Raw genomic sequence first — 17,910 nt, forward strand, 5'->3', positions numbered from 1 at the left:
CAAGACAAGAGCAAGTACACTCATACACAAAGACAAGAAACAATCTCCAGCATTAGTATACGTGTCGAAATTCTCCTCACAAGGTATGCAGATCAAAAGGTGCATTAATAAACACTGGACAATACTTAGGAGTGATGAGAGAACCAAGACCCTTTTTTCAGAAACGCCTACATTTGCATATCAAAGATCAAGTAATCTGAGAGATCTGCTCGTTAAGACCAGAGACACCAAAAAGCAAAGGAATAAACCAAGGAAGGTAGGGACTTTTCCCTGCCTTAATTGTAACAACATCAAAGGTGGACTAGTCCCACATCCTTACACTGGAGAGAAAACAGCAATCAGATGCTATGCAACTTGGAACACAGAAAACTGCAATTACTGCATACGTTGCCCATGCAGACTTTACTATGTGGGAGAAACAGGACGTAAGTTGCAAATTCGTATGAACGAACATGAGTCATTTATACGCAATAGCAACATGAACTCTGCGGTCGCAAGACATTAGACTGAGAAGAAGCATAAGATTTCTCAGGTCAAATTTCAAGTACTAGAAACCACTGAAACGCATGGCTCACACACAGACACGAAGAAGAGAAGACAACAAAAAGAAGCATACTGGATAGACCGTCTAGAAGCATTATCCCCACGAGGACTCAATGAGGAGTTCGATCTAAATTGTTTTTTGTAAACAGCATAATTGTCTGTGGTAAACAATATTGTTTTGTTCATGTCAAGCACAATGTAAGATTGTTAATGTGAGAGGAACAACTGCACCATGGTCAGAGCACCACTTAGCTTGAAATTCATCTACATAACAAACGCTATGCAAACATATGGTAATCCACGATGCCTAGCAGAGCCAATATTAATACTACGGAAGCATTGTGAGTCTGTCTGATCGATCACATTTACCGATGCTGTTAGAAGTAAACATAACCAAAAACCTCTGATTTAAATATCAACACCTGATTTTCAATTAATCAATTGGCGTACTTAAAATCGGTTGCAACACACATTACCAATGAATAACCCTTGTGTCACAGATTATTACATGATAAAGTTTTTTACAGCCAACCTAGAACGTGATCACGGTAAGGAGCTACCATCCGCACCATTAACAGTAATAAAGGCTTAATTGCATAGCCGTGAAGGTAGAGACTACATGAAAATAATTATACTGTGCCCCCACTAACATGGCCGACGCGACTACACACGCGCGGCCATATTGGTACTCAATGCTGCTATAGCAACGTTACGACTCGTGAGAAACTTTCGCCGGTCGTGAACAGGAGCTGGCTCCGTACACCTAAAGGTAAGAGATTCTGAATGCATTAATGCGCGATCATATATCGCAATAGATAACAAAGGGAATATTGAGTAACTCTGAGAAAATCTAACTTTGATTATTTGGTGATCTAACAGTGTAAGGGGATCGGAACACGGAATCCTCCATGAAAGCAAAATCCACGGCAGACAGGTCAGTGACAATGCACAGTCACGTTATCCACACAGTAAAAAAGAGGTGTCTAGCTCACTTGTTGAACGAACATTAGTTCACAACAAAAGGGGTGCGCCGCACATTCAGTGTCACTTTAGAATGAGCACTGCCAAACCCACTAACGAACAGAAACAGCAGAATCACTAATAGCTAATATTGAATAAATAACACACATGTATGCATGCAGATAAGACATTGAGCAATGAACACTGGTTCAAAGCCATGCTCAAAGTTGCAACTAGAGACTTTCTTTAAGGAATATATAGATTAATCAAGTTAAGTTTTCTATGTTCTCTCTATATTTAGTTTAAATGATTGTTTGTACCTGTGGGTGCCCGGTCTGTTTGAAAAACTGTTTTTTTGAAAATGTGTACTTTTTGAAAAATTGTTATGCATAACATTGCATTATGTTGCATTACAATATGAAATGATGATGTGTGGGTGTTACTATGCACTAATTGACATGATATTTTTGGGTTTTGTGAATACCACTTAACTAGTATTGATAACCAGGCTCTGAAGAAGGAAACTTTCCGAAATGCATTAGCCCAATGAGTTACTGTTTTGCCCCAGTCTCAGCACTAGCCTAATTAACGAAATTGAAACAGTAATTTGATGATTCTAAGACACAGATTACTTTCTGAAAAATAAAACCACCCTGAAAAGGTCACAGTTGTATTGAAGTTCATACACAAGAATCAAGAAATTGCTTAACCCATAGTGGGTATTAAGGGTGTGCGGCCCACACCGAAGGCTAATTGGCCTAGGTCTCTCTTCTATTTCAGTTTACTCTCTGTGCCCCACACATTGGCACTGGATAGTGGGCTGCACCCTGCTAATGAACAGTTAATCGATAAACGATATTAAAAGTGAAACTTTGTTCCCAGTTTGTGGTGCTAGTGGGATGGCTCCCTCCCACTAACCTCTCAGGTTTCTGGTTGCTCAAGTCTCTGTAGCAAGAAGGCCTCCCTTCCATGGCCTTCCCCAGGCTTCTGAAATAATAAAATGCTTGCTGGGAAAAGTCTCCCTTCCCACAGGCTTTTCAAATTACACAATGCTTGATAGGGGAATGTCTCCCTTCACCTAGATCTTTCTGTGGCTTCTTGCCAGTTCGTATTGTCCGGGGGAATGGTTACTTCCCCTGGTTTCCTTTACCTTTCGCTATGCACAGCACACCTGGCTTTTCACTCTGCCAGGTACTGAGATTATGAAGCGGTACTACTGATCTTTCTTCCTTTTTATGGGTGCAGGTCCCAGACTTGCTTCTTTTGTTTGGCCCTCCTTCTGGATAGACTTTCTTCACTCTCCTGCCAAGTTCTATCTTGCGTCCCAAGGTATATACATTTCTCTCCCCTTTGGTTAGGGTCCGAGATCCCATGACTCTTCAGATTTCTTGTGGGTGTGGGTCCCAGGCTCATCTTGCTTGTGTGGCTTTCCCCTCCTATATACTTGGTTCACTCTCCTGCCAAGTACTACTGTGCGTCTTAAGGTAAACAAATGCCTGTTCCCCTTGGTTAGGGACCCAGAACCTGTATTCTTGACTTGCTCTCCCCTTTCCGACTCTCCACCACCTTCAAATGGATCCCAGCGATGTGCGTGCCTTCTCTCCCAGTCCGCAACGTGGCCCTCGTGGTTTCTGTCCGTGCTGCAGCGGCTCTGCAGCAGTACACTTCCCATGGGTGGCACATGTTCTCCCTTCTCGCGCTGTCCCATTGTAAGGAACACCTGGAGCTTCTCTTGGTGGGACTGTCGAGTGGTTCTGCCACTTCGGACCAGTCCCGTAGCTTCCCGCTCCCTTCTCGGCTTCCCGGTCTGCTTTATCTCCTGGGCAGTGCTGGCTCTCGCGGCTCCTCCAGAGAGGATCGGATAACCTTTGCAGTCCTTTCCTTTTTATATGTTTAAAGTGTCCACATTGAAAGGAGTGCATACCTTGGTTTCACAGCATGCTCCTTATTCCTCTGCAGATTATCTTTGTCCCAGTGTTGTTAGGTTTACCCTCCACTGGGTTAGTTAAGTTCTTCTTTGTCTCAGTTTCTTGATGTACTCATCTAGGTAATCTCTACTCTTCCTCGTCTCAGTATGTCTTAGGAGGATTGGATCCTCTCCTTTACAGCAATGCATAGATATTGAGAATTGCAGAGGTGGGTGCAGAGTAGGGAGGTAGGGGTGGAGGGTGAAAATACAGTGTTCTCCTATAAAAGTCGTCGCTGGTCCCATAGGGGGTTTCCCTCCCCATGAGATCCTTCCGCAGAGTACCACCAGCAGGTGGACTAATAGGAGGTGGCTTCAACTCCCTAGCCTCATGGGAAGGGGCTCCTCCACCTTCCACCCCCCATGGGAGCAGTTACAATACCCTGGGATTCATCACACAAGGCTTCTTCAAAGAGGAACTTTGTGGGCAAATTGTGACACACAGACCACCATCCAATGCCTGTGTGTAAATGGGTTGTAAGCAGTAACACAAGATACTGGCTGTTACAGGACTTGTTCCATAAGGAAGCTAGATGCAGCTACACACATCATCCGGAGTGTGGCACAGGGCACTGCTAGAATCCAAGAGGCCACAAGCCCCAAAATCATCTGGATCCACCAAGCTGTGGTCATCTTGCGAGATAACAAAACAAGCAGAAGAATGTTTGACACCCGCTTTTCTGTAGGGACCACCTGTACTCTCCTGATGAACCAGACATGGCCCGCAAAGGTTAGATTCTGAGTGGAGCACAGCATCAATTTCTTGCAGTGACAAAGTGCAAAAGCTAAATAGAGCAATGAGTTTAGGTTTGCTTGCAGGGTTTCTGGGCTCAGCACTCCAATAAACTAGTAATCTAGATATGCGTATACATATATCAACCCACTGCTGTCTGAGGTGGGCCACAGCCACCAAAATACATTTTCTGAAGAATTCAGCGTAAAAGAGAAAGGCTGTCTGTACAATGGGAGGACTTTTATAGGTTTGCTGCCCATCAACAACCTCCCTTGTGGGGGCTCAACAAAGGAACATGAACGTAGGCATCTTGCAAATACACTGCACAGATCAAGTCTCAATGAATTAGACCAGAACACATCTTTGTTGGGGAAAATAATATGGCATTTTTCTTGGAGTTAAGAGGTTGATGAGAGATTGTGAAAGTGAGATAAAAGAGGGCAGGGAAGGATAAGCAGGAGTCTGCCCCCTTACTTACCACTGCAAGACTACTTGGCTCTTGGGAAATGAGAAATCAGGCTTCCAAATGGAGTTGGATTGTGCACCAGTCACTGTTGGTAGGCAGGGTTGGCAGACTGACAAGAAACCCTACGGAAGGTCTGCTGTTGCTTTCTCCTTTGAAATGTAGGGGATTTGTCTGGTTGTCTATTGATTTAAAAAGACTAAAAAACAAAATCAGCCATGGACTGGTTTTGTCTCTGGATCGAGGCAGGAAAGATTTTTAGAAGCTGCTTGGTCTGCCACTTGACAGAACTGATGCTAGGGCTCACTTTATTGAAAGCTGGTCCCTCAATAGCAGTGAGCCCAGTGAATTCCATGATGCCAAGCATACGCCTGTGAAAAGCCTTGGCAGAATTAGATTGAGTCATCACCATCTCCAAAAGCATACAAGTCAGCTGAAATGTTGGGCTGATCACCAGAGTCATCCAGGACAGGAGCAATTATCTGATGGGGTTGGGGGGGGCAGTGGGGGTTCAAATAGGAACCAGATGGGCCGTTAGCAGAGGGATTGCCTGATGGTGTTCAGTGGAGGAAGAATGACCAAATGCATTGGAGGTTGTTGGACTGGAGAAGCAGTGAGTGTAGTAAACATAACCAAAGAACTGATTGTAGGAGTATTAGACTTAGCACGGCTAATGTCTTCGATGAGGTCCACACAATAGCGAACCATAGCAGATTACTTCACCAACCTGTGAAATTTAGAGCAGCATCTGTCTTTGAGCAGTGATTGGGGTGGGTAGATTAGACCCCTTGAACTGCTCAGCTGAGGAAACTAGGAGGGCCCTGTTGAGCCCGAGAACCACGGGAAGTGCAGTGTTGTAGGGACATAGACAGAAACTTGCTGGGGTATATCCTTATGAGCAAAAGGTTGAACTCAGCCTCCAGATGAATGCCCAAAGGTCTTGCAAGAGCACCGAAGCAGATTCTCTTCTGTCCTGGAGGAATTGCCTGGAGGAAAAAGTCCCAAACAAGGTTATCATGATGGCATCTAAAATGACAGACTCACTGTGGCCCTGGGTGCAGGTGGTTATTTTATGGACCACCCTAATGTGTGGAGAGTGGTGCTTGGCACAGAGGAGAGGCACTTAAAGTCTGACGACGCTGCGGCCGAAGCCCAGTAGATAACTGTAGCAGATGCTGAGGCCAGAGCCCGGTGATAGGCCCTCAAGACCAGAAGTCTCAGTTCAGTTAACCCTTTGCTGAGCCTTAGGACATAAAGTCAACTCAGTCCCAGGCCTGGCAATACACCTGATTAAGCTCTCTGTCATTCCAAACAGTATTAGACTTTGTTCTGTGTATGTCAGGGATGCCCCTAGTAGAGCAGGGGCTAGCCGAAGTACGACTGCTTGGGTCTGTAGCAGAACCGGGGATACCCAAGAAGAACTCCCAGTTTCGGGTGCTGTGGAAATAAGGGGAGAAGTTTTGTATCAGCTTCTTATTTTGCCAGTAAACCACACCAGAGCCATGAAAGAGGAAGGTCCTCTCCCTTTGCCCTGAGCGATTCCTTCTACAGCACACATTGAAAATGTGGTTCAAAGAGCCCAAAGACGATCCTTACCAGACACTCCAGCCAGAGAGTGTGGGTTCCCGACCAGGATCCCACTCTCACTGGATCTGCGTGGGACAGATTATTTCCATAGCACAGAGCTGCGGGAATACCTAAGCATGGAAAGCGGGATAAAACCTTTTTTACAAGAAGTAATGCAGTAAAATGCAATGGCATGAGTGTTAAGGGAGTGCACTCCTGCTGAAGCACAAACAAACCAAAAGGACTGCCGAGTTGCTGGATGGCAGGGTCCTGATGCTGGTGTTCAAATGCATGCATGAGGCCGTGGGAATAGGGGCAGTGAGGAAAAGGTAAAATTAGGGTTTTGCTGTTCAAAAAAGGCACTAGTCCTGTCCCCATTGAATTAGCATCCCTAAGGTGCAAATGGCCCTATCGATAAGCGCGGCACCAGCCAATAATAAACTACTGTGCACTTTAGGGAGTACAAATAGCCCCACCACATAGCTCAAGTAGTGCTAAGCATTTATTACTAAAATGGTTTTTAGATTAAAAAAATGTATGCTTGCTTCGTAAAATACCTACATCGGATATGGGAATTATGTTTTTACTCCCTAGAAAACATTGTACTGCGAACTTCAAAAAACTGGGAGGAAAATATCCCTGCTTCAAAATCATATATGGGCATCCGAGTACCAAGGAAATGAAACCCGCCATTTGGCAGTGTGCTTTTGGCCGCAGGTCTACAGGTTATTTGGAAAAGACCAAAGCCAAAATGAATGCAAAGTTAAATCAAATATGTGAATTGGAGCTGGCAGAGGCCTGCTTAGTACCCATAGGCAGGTCGTGCTCACGCTCAGCAATTAAACCCTGCTTTGTGTAGCAGAAGCCCCTCCGCAAGAGTAGTTGATGATACAATGACACCATATTCTTAAGTGGTGCGAATCTCTGTTAGACATTTGTATGGACAGATGCCTGAAAAGTGTGGTGGTACATGAAGCCTGTATCATAATCTCTCACTATTGGTACTTGGCCATAACGTAAATGTCTGACCAGCACTAAAGTGGTACAAGGGCATTTGGAAAAAGCTGCACCGCACATTTGGAGATTTCTTGGACATATGCTGAGAAGGCAAATTAGAAAACCCCTTGATTTGAGGTGCTGAGCCCCAGGCATTCCCCAGATACAAATAGCAAACCTTTGCATTGCAGGATACCTGGAAACCGTTTGATTGACACTAAGATGTGATGGTAAGGTCTAGAAGCAAAGGACTGCTTGTGTGAAAGCCGACAAAGCAGTTCAGCATGCTTTTGTGGATTGCAGTCAAAATCGTGTAGCTCTCTCAGAACAAAACTGTCAAAGATTAATTTTAAACCGAGCAGATTTCTAATTGGCCAAGCTCAGCACACAAAACCCGGAGGGAAGGGAGTCAACCTAAACCACCAGACATCCAGCAGACTCTGGAAGGCATAGCAGGTGTATAATGCTTAGCAAGTGCTCAGGCTGCAGGGCTCACAAAAATCTACTAGCCACTGGCATTAGTGAAGTGATTTCATGACGGACGAATACATTTGCATGGTTCTTGGCCTTGACATTTGCGGCAAACACGCCTTGTTTGCAGTAAACATCAAACAAAGGTTTCACTTTGCATGGCTGGCCTTTAGGTGGTAGCACTGCACAAACTAGTGTTGTTATGGCCAGATACACCATTATACAGAAAGCACCGGTAAAAATGTCACCCATCACCATGGGGTGAGAGCATTTCTATTAAGTAGAGTATGCAAACTAAGAACCTTGTTCTGCAGATCTAGTTGAATTTTTAAGAATTTGCAAGGCTTGTAGCCTCATACCAGATATGGCCAATGATTTTCTGTCATACTCATCAGGCATGTGGATATGGCTCACAAAAGGGAAGCAAGTATGCAGTGTGCAACTATCAGAAAAAGAGCGTGCTTATAACTCTGTGTTCTCGATTTTGAAGGGCAAGCTACAATAGCTTTTGAGCATGTTGGTTAACGTATTTGCTAGACCGTACACAAGATAAATGCACAGTAGCTAAACTAGGTTTAATAAGACTTATGAAGTTCAACTTTTTCTGTTACAAAAACGCAAAATCCTTTTAAGCCCATGCATCTAATTTACTTCCATTCACACCATTTACCAGTTTCTACTAATGAATGCGTACAGAAATAACAGCCACCCGCTATTTTTTCATTCCTGCACTGTAGAAACAATGACAGGTGTGGAAATGTTTGTAATCGCACAACTCCATGCCAAGAGACGAGGGGGTAGTCGATCAGGAACTCGGTGTAAAAGCTGTGTTGTAGCAAGATAACGCATCTTGTGAGCACATTTAATGAAGCAGATACTGTGAAAGCAAACATTAATTAATACCGAGTATCAAACAGGAGAATCATCAGAATGCTGCTGGTTGTTTATTCCGTTTTCTAGCAGGTGGATTGGTCTAATGGAGGACTGCATCATAAGCCGGGCATGGCCTGTTGACGTTCTCCACCTGCAACAAAAGCTCAATAAATGTTAAAGAAAATCATACTTGGCAGATATTCATTGTGCCGCCCTGCCTACCAATAAGGATTCTGGAAAGGAATCTCAACAGCATAACCTCACTATCTCAACTGCTTAGGATTTTAGACCACACATGTAGAAAATCATTATGTCGATTTCCAATGAGCACTTTGAAACCTCAAGTTTTTAAATGATAAATAGGCTTCAAGTTCACCCAATAAGGCATGCCATACCTACATGGTTGCAACTTGCCAAGGAACTTGCAAGCAACCATTACATAGTAGAACATGAAACTGCTGCAAGGGAAAGAGAATCCAGAAGGTATAGATCTGGGACGAAAGTAACAATCGTGGAATGAATTCATAAAGGTCAGAATGTGGCACTATTACCTCGTGAAACAGTATTGCATAGCTGCACACACAGACTTGCTGGTTTACTTACTTTTTAGGATTTTTAAGTGAGGTGCTGGTATTGGGAAGTTGCAAGATTGCTTTCTCAAACAGCAATCCGTGTTCCATCAGAAATGCTCAGGAATTTCAGCTGGCACACATTATTTGGAAACAGCTTCAAGCTTTTATTCATATGTTCATGCGTCTATTAAATATGATTTGGTGTATTGCGCAGAGAACCAATACAATTATCTGACTTAGTCTTGTAATATTTCCATTTAACATCCATTGATGAGCATATGCCCCTCATTTCTTTATTGATATCCGTATGTGAATTGTTTGACTAAATATGTGTTTTGCACCTAGCTGGTGCTTTTTCAAGGCTGTACAATCAAAATAGAGTAACAAACTATATGGCCTTTTCTTAAATCAGTGAACTTCTGTGAACCACCATCTACGAGTACATGAATTACGCCTGTATGATAACTGGATGCACAGCTTTCACTGTCCAGACATACCCTTTGTTACTCTAATAACCTTGAAAAAGCACCAGCTAAGCTAGGTGTGTTTCTCGGTTCAATTATCCAGTTGCACGCAACCATTAAGAAATAAGCATCACACGTGCATCAAGGGATATTCAATTACAAGGAAATCCTCATCTTTTGATGTTTCTCTGAGCAATAAGCCAAATCAAGCATATGTGCTTACAGAATAGACCAAAACAAATATGAGATTGAGGCTTTTAAGTAATGTGGGCATGTTTCCTTTGGATGGGGAGATAGCTTATCTATGTATGCAACACTGAAACTCTGCCGCCTTGCAATTTTGGCAGGAGTTTTACGGTAATTGTTAGGTTACTTGGCATTTATATAGCGCTCTATATATCATTGGTATGATCTCAAAGCGCTGGTAGGTTTAACGCCCTCAGGAACCACAGTTCAGGTCAGTAGAGAGAGGTGGTGTCATAGGGTGCGTGGGTGCACCAGTTGTGTGCAGCTGATGTAATTGCCGAATGGTATCTGCATCCTAGCGTTAGGTGTGGTGTTGAGGATATCAGCTGGATGTGTGCAGTCTGGTAGGTGGACATCCAGACTGGGCTTGGCTGCGTTAGGCCTGAAGGACGCTTAAGTGAGCAACTAGGCCGGAAAGACATGGGATAGCTGCGTTTTATTAGTGTGATGAGGTGCTCATGGGGTAGTGTTCGTATGTTGGTAGGGTTCGTATGTGAACAGCTAGGCCGAATTTATCGGGGGTATAGCTGTGTTCTAGTTGTGTGATGGTGTATAGTAGAGTAGGCGTAGTGATGTGATATATGATATGATGGTTCATCTTTAAGGCGTTGAGACCAGGCACGTGAACAGGATGGCAGGGAACAAATTGACACACATACACACAGTGACAGGGGGCTGGGCTTATGGCGACAGGAGGGGGGCATACAGATATATAGCAACAGCACAGTAACAAGAAAACAGGGTACACAGTGACACACGGGTAGAGTGGGCACACGTGGTGACGAGAGGGTTGGGTAATACATTGGGATACATAGCAACTTCACGAGAACAGGATGGCAGGGAGCACAGCGACACACGGACACACAGCGACGGGGGCTGGGCTTACATCGATAGGAGGGAGGCATTGGGATATACTACAACCGCATGGGGAACAAGAAAGCAGGGTACACAGAGGCATGTGCACGGTGGGCACACGGGAACTAGAGGGTAGGGTAATTCACCCATCCATATCATCAATGCATCTGTCCATTTCTTCATCCATTCATTCATTCCATCTCATCGATGCACCCATCCATTTCTTCATCCATTCATTCCATCCATCTATTCCATCAATGCATCCATCCATTTGTTCCATTTCTTCATCTATTCATTCCATCAATTTGTTCCATCCATCCGATGCCTTCCACATCATTTCCATTCCATCGATCCATCCACTCCATTCATTCCATCAATTCCATAAACATACATTCCATACATCAATTTCATATGTATCCATTCCACATGCATGCATGCATTCATTCATTCATTCCACATGCGTCCATCCCATCCATCCATCCCATCCCATCCATCCATCCATCCAATCCACCCAATCCATCCATCCATCCATCCAATCCCTTCCATCTATCGCATCCATTCCATCCATCAATTCCATATACATATATTCCATCCATCAATTCTATGTACGTACATTCCATTAATCCCACATGCATCCATTCTCTCCACAGGTCCATTCCTTCCATTTGTTCCTTCATTTCCATCTATTCCATCCATCCAGCCATCTCATCCATTCCATCCATTCCATGTATTTCATCCATAAAACATTGGGACACATAGCGACATCAGGGGGGCAGGGTTCACAGTAACATACGGGCACAAAGGGCATAAAGTGATTTATGGAGCTGGGGTTACAATGACAGGACGGCAGATCGATACACATGGACATCATGGGAACAGAAGGCATGGTACAGAGCGCCATGGACACAGTGGTGCATGTAATTCCATCACAGGGGGGGAGGGGAGACAAGAGATGGCAGGGATACAAGGGGAATATAGGGAGGGGTAATCCAGAGGGATATAAAGATACATCACGGGAACGGGAGGGTGGGTGACAATGAAAGGGGGAAGTAAGGGCACACAGCAGCACCGCAGGGACGTGTTACGGGCTAGGGCCTCATGTGGGTAGGATATAAAGATCATTGTTCAGGGATACAGATATTGATGGCCCAATCAGTGTGCAAATTCATTGAAGACAAGGTTGGGATTCCCATTGTGTAGTCAGTCATTGGGTTCTTGGGAGTTCAGATGCATCTTTAAGGTTGTTGTTGGCGTTATGGAAAGAGCCAAGTTTTTAGTAATTTGCGGAATATCATAGTCTTGGGTGTGTCGGATGTATGGTGGAAGCGAGTTCCACAGAGTAGGGGCCAATGCTGAGAAAGAGGATCCTCCAATCCTGACGGAGTTCGTGGTTGAGATCACTAAAAGGAGGGAAGTGCTTGATCTTAGGGTGCAGGGTGGGAGATAAGGTTTTAACTTATCTTGCAGGTATAGTGGGCCGGTCTTGTGCACTGCACGTTGAGTGATACATAGGGTCTTGAAAGTGGCCCTTCGTCCGACTGGGAGCCAGTGGAGGGTTCTGAGAGCTGGAGAGGTGTGGTCTCTTGGACCCAGGGCGAGGAGCCGTTTAGCAGCATCGTTTTGTGCCCTTTGGAGTTTATTAAGGTGGTATGCCGGGACTCCTAGGTATAGGCAGTTGGCATAGTCCAGTCTCAACATTACAATAGACATAACAGCTGCAAGTCTTATCGGGACGGAGAGGTAGGGAAAAATGTGTTGGGGAAATATTAGATGGGAGTGACAACATTTGAAGACGTTGACCTGTGATGGAAGGGGGCCAGGGAAGTGGACGAGGTAGAAGCTCTGTGTTGCTGCACACCATGATTTCAGTTTAAGTAGGGTTTAAGAGGAGGTGGTTGATCTGCAGAGAGTTTTTTTTCTGCTCGCCATTTGCGTTCTAGAAATTTATTTAGTTTTTTTGGCATTCCTCAGTTCAGGAGTAAACCATTTGGGAAATGGTCCAATGCGTGAGGAAGAGGGGCGCGAGGGGGAGAGAGGGATTATTGAATCATTGAGCAATGAGTCGAAGGAGTCAATGGTTAAGGATCTGTCAGGGGTGGGTGTTGTAGGGGGTCTAAGAAGAAGGTCTTCGGCTAGATCAGGAAAGATCTTTACTTTGTTCCAGCATTTGCGGTGAAGGGTGGTGGCGGGTGGGGGTAGGAAGAGGTGCAGTTGCGAGGATGGAGAAAGGGATGACAAAGTAGTCGGTCCAGATGAGTGTTAAAGGGGGGCTAGATGTATCAGGTCATGGGAGCTGAAGATAGCATCTAGGGTGAGCCCTTTAGAGTGGGTTGGACCGCTCATGTGAAGGGAGAGGTTGAGCGCATCAAGACTGTCGACCAGTGAATGGGTGATGGGGTTGGTGGGAATGTCGAACCAGATATTGAAGATATTGAAGTCTCCAAGGATAGTCAGGGAGGGGTGATTTACTTCAATGGTGGCTATAGAGTCACAGAGGTTGGTTGTGAAATGTCTGTCGTAACCGGGACCGTAAATGATTAGGAAGCTGTGGGAGAAAGTCAGAGGTAGAGAGAGTTTAACCAGAAGGGATTCGCATGATGGAATGCATGTCTGAGAATCAACGAGTGAGATGGAGAAGTGAGATTTGAAGAGGACTGCCACGCCACCTCCTCTTGAGGGTCTGTTGAGCGGGATTAGTGAGTAGCCGGGGGAGAATGCCTCACGTGCAACAGGGGCAAAGTCATCAGAGAACCAGGTTTCAGTGATAAAGCCCAGGTCAGGTTTGTCAGAGGAGAGGAGGTCGAAGATGTGTCTTTTTTTCTACAGAGCGGGCATTAAAAAGGATGGACTTGACTTCAGAATGGGGTGTGTACATGGAGGTTGTTGGGGTGTGAGTAGGAGGTGCATGAGGGATAGTGGGGGGTGTGGGGCGCTCAAGGTTAATGAGTCAGGTGGTGGAGGGGTAGTGTTGAGGTAGGATGTCAAGGGGAACTGGAGTGACGAAGGGTGGGGGCAAGTCGGTGGAGGCTGGGAAGAATAGGCGGGCGGAGGAGGAGGAGGATATGCGAGGGGTGTGGGTAGAGTTGAGGAGGGGCGGGCGAGTGGACAGATGATCAGTGGGTGAGGAAGGGTTTCAGGGGTAGAGGGGGATGGAAGATTCTAGAGTGAGTCTCGAAGGATTGGGGCAGTCCGGAGTGCAGGGAGAGAAGTCGAGAAAGGGGGGGGGCGTGGAAGCAGGGATAGGGCCGGGGGGGGAGTGTAATGGGGATGGAGAGATTGGGAGGCTGGGTAGAGGTAGAAGTGGTGAGGAGTAGATAGTCGTGGAAGGGGACCAGGTTCTTTTTCTACTTTAAGGGTTTCTGTGCAGTAGGGGTGTGAGAGGGTGGGGGGTCGGAGGGTGATGGAGATGAGGGTACTGTTCTTGTGAGGGCGAGACCTACTGCTTTTAGAGAGGGGAAGGGATATGGTGGGGGGGTGGTTGTTGGCTGGTGTCGAAGGGGGATTAGGGGTTCGCGGGGGAGGAAGGGGGATGGGGTGGGAGGGTGGTCAGTTCTGTGATGAGGTAGGGGAGAGGGACTCTGAGGTATGGGGGGGCGAAAGGAAAGGAGGGATGATTGCTGGATGGTGAAAGGAAGGGGTGGAAGGAGGTGAGGTTTTGAGCTGTTTGGAGCACCAGCAGGCTCCTCTGGCTTGGGAGTTTGTTAGGGGGCGGGGTGTCATGGCGAGGGGTATAAGCGAGTGCTTAATAGCGGTCAGAACGAGGGTGGGGAATGATGAGTTTGGGTTGGGACAGGGGGGAATGGGCTTCTGAGGAGGGAGGTGGTGGGCGCACCAGAGTGCAGCTCTTATTTTAGAGTTTGATAGGGGGCGGGGTGTCGTGGTGTGGTGTATTGGGGAGTTCTCAATAGCGGTCAGAGGAAGGGTGGGAAGCGTTGAATTTCAGTGGGAGGGGGAATGGGCTTCAGAGGAGGGAGATGGTTGGTGTGCAGGAGTGCAGCTCTGATTTTAGAGTTTGATGCAGGGTGGTGGTAGGAGATTGGGCGAGTGGCGTTATGCCTAAATACTGTGAGCGGTGGGAATTCTACGGATGTGTTCAGGGAAGGAATGATGGGGGGGCTCGAGAAGGTGGCTGCTAGAGTGCGGCTGGCGAGCCGTGGGGACTGAGTGAGGACGGGAGGGAGCGAGGGGTTCTAGGGATCTGGACGGGTGTGAGAGGTGGATACCTGCGAGAGGTCGTCTCCATCTAGATGTGACAGTCTTGTGAGGTAAAATACAACACAGTAAACTTTCAGTGCACTATTTAGATTTGAGATGAGCTCGCGTGCGGCGGCGGCAATTCCACAAATTACTATCAAAATAGTTTACTGGTACCACCACTCTGTTCAGCAGCATTATTGCCAGATGAGTGTATATCCCTATTATTGGAGTCAGTAACACTCCATGGGATTTATTTTGCGCATTTGCCACAACCATTAATTTTGGATGATTTGTTTCTAGCACCTTGCTGGAGGTAACTCCTTCACTTGAATGTCAAACTCTGATTTCAGAGTGTGGTAAAAGTGTCAGTAATTCTACCAGAAAAAAGGTGCAGTAACAATTTCCACCACTAGTTGCACCGTCAAACTTGTAATGAAGGCCACTGTCCCCATTCCTGATCCACATACTTGGGAACTTGCAGGAACTACCAACTGGTAACAGTGAGGCATGTGTATAGTAGCATTTCTACAACATTCTTCGCATTTCATTTTTTGTTGGTAGTTTTGAGCATGGGCCAGGAGATTTTTGGATGTAAAAATGTTACAATGCTGGATTAACTGGTAATCCAAGGTGTATTCCCCTACATTTTCACGTTTCCGAAATATATGGTGTGGTGATCTTGTTTTGGAGGTTAGACCGTCTCAGGTGCATGGAAGACCACCCCAAACGGCAGTAATGTGAAGTAAGTGGACCCTCAGATACGAACACCTGTTATTTTTAACAGGATAGCTGGAACTTAGGCCAACAAGACATTTCCTACTAACAGTGTAACTGAATTTTTAATTGAGATTTAGAAAGTGAAAATATCTTTGATGTCCACAGAGGACATATTAATCATATAGAGTGAGATTGGTAGGTATCCAGGTGTGCAGGTTCACAAAACAAAAAAACACTGACATGGCACACTAATTTCAAACCAGAGAAAAGGCCGGAAAACTGAGCGTGAATCATACCAAAACCTTTGTAGAAGTACAATGCACCAAAATAATAAAAATATTCCCTTTAAATATAAGAAAAGTAGGAGAACGAACTAGCATACTACTTAACCCACTGCCACAGTTCCATCAGTGTTTACCCACCAACACTATTTTCTTTCGTTTTCACCAACCCACTCATCCTTGTAAAATAAATGGCCACCACGGTATCTTACCTTGCAGTAAAGAATCAAAGCTGCACATTTCATAATCATATAATCATGCGAGGAGCTATGAAACATCCGGAAAGCCTAGGTTTCTCACGATACACTAAGGGGGAAGTGTGTCTCCGAGGAGGCCCTGGGGACAAGAATATCACAAAAAGAAACATGGGACAATGAAACCTAGGATAACAGCCATGGGCGTAATTATAGGGGTGGCGGGGGGGGACAAGAACCCCCCAAACTTTAGTGGCATGCCAAAATGTCCCAATCTTTTGGCTGAGGTGGAGCAGAGCCGGGGGGGGGGCACATTGCAGCCGCTGCATCAATAAAGTAAGTGGACAGCGCAAGCCTGGCTGTCCATTACATAAAGTGGGCAGCAGGGATACCCCGCGCGGCTCAGTTCCTCACCCTGGCTGGTGGTCTGAAAGGCAGCAGCCACTGCCAGGGTGCTGGACTGGCTGGAATTCATGGTATTCATTGACAGTATTCATATGTTTGCATTTAGTGTGTTAAATAAAAAAAATAATTGGGGGAGGGGGGAGAATGCCTTTGTCAAAAGATGCAAAAAGTTACCATTTCACATTCTCTTTTGTTATGATTAAGTCTTAAAAGACAGCCTACAAGCCATTCTTTATAATTATGTGGAATTGCATTCTGGTAATTGTAGTCTTCAAAGATGGGGTGAAAACGCATTTGTACTCTTACTGTTTGACATATTTCAATAAGGATTCCTATATTGCTGGAGTACTTTAATTATGATGTGTGTACTTTTGAGGTCTGATTTATAAAACAGAGTATTTCTGAAAGCCAAACGCCATGGTGAGGAGGGGAAAGGATCAGAGGGCACATTTGTTGTGATTTACTAGGTCCATGGATGCGGGAAGAGAGGTTGCTGGACTGAAGATGTTCTCCCTGGTCCTGTGTTGATTTTCAGGATACAAGTTGAGATTACATGTGTGTTGACTGAGTCTGCTCACTTTTTTCACAGTGCCGACTCCATCCCCCTTGGGTGTTTGAGGCCAGCAGGCAAAACAGGTTGTTTTCTCAAGTTTTCGCCCACCAGGATTTGAACCCACAAAACCACATGAAAATGTCCCCAAAGCACACATCTTGTATTGGTATTTTGCTTTCCATAGAATATTTCAATATAGATTTTTGGGTTAAAAGGTGCACACCTTTTACACTTTGCCAGCAGTGCACTAGGAAAATCGCCTCTAGCTGTTTCTCTGGGTATTGATGATTACATTTTTATAAATTATTTATCCTCTGCCAAATTCACTATTCATTGGTATGAGGAAAACAATGGAAACTAAGCCTATGATTCCCCTAGCTGTGTACCAGACCAAAATACGCACTATTCTGAAAGAGGCACACATAACTGTGGATGACGTTCATATCAGACCTGCCCATGCTAAAAAAAAAAGCTATTCAAACTTGATTGGCGCTCAACAATAGAACAAATTGGTAAATATAAACTGTACAAGGAATACTACCTATTTACAAAATTGAGATTACCAAGATATGATCATATAACTATTTCCCTGTAATCACACACAACAAGTCTATCTACGATTCAAATTTAATCTGCTTTATACCAAAGACAGGATTTCAAATTGGGATAAGAACAACTTGCTAGTGGATAGAAATAAATGTAGATTTCCCTCTTGCACTAGACCCATGGAATCTCTCAAGCATCCAATTCTATACTGCCCTCATTTTAAGCAAATACGTACGGTTCTACTCATGGAATTTGTGAATGTCCAAAATATTGACTGTTTAACATTCCTATGGGTTAGAATGATGCAAG

The 17,910-nt window shown here is 45.1% G+C and overlaps 1 protein-coding gene across 4 annotated transcripts in view; it reads right to left on the reverse strand.

Annotated features, from left to right (window-relative positions):
• The window catches only part of RPRD1A (regulation of nuclear pre-mRNA domain containing 1A), an 897,566-nt gene that overhangs the window by 190,962 nt on the left and 688,694 nt on the right, over positions 1-17,910 (reverse strand). The window contains exon 8 of one of the 4 annotated variants that reach the window (XM_069620528.1): positions 8,320-8,722. The exons of the other annotated variants lie outside the window; for them this stretch is intronic. Within the exon in view, the coding sequence (XP_069476629.1) occupies positions 8,672-8,722 (51 nt within the window). The 3' untranslated portion in view covers positions 8,320-8,671. Of the gene's footprint in view, positions 1-8,319; positions 8,723-17,910 lie in introns of those variants that run through there. 4 annotated transcript variants of the gene reach the window in all.

This window comes from Ambystoma mexicanum, chromosome 5q, assembly GCF_040938575.1.
Source record: "Ambystoma mexicanum isolate Mex_15411 chromosome 5q, UKY_AmexF1_1, whole genome shotgun sequence".
In the NCBI taxonomy this organism is placed as follows: Eukaryota; Metazoa; Chordata; class Amphibia; order Caudata; family Ambystomatidae; genus Ambystoma; species Ambystoma mexicanum.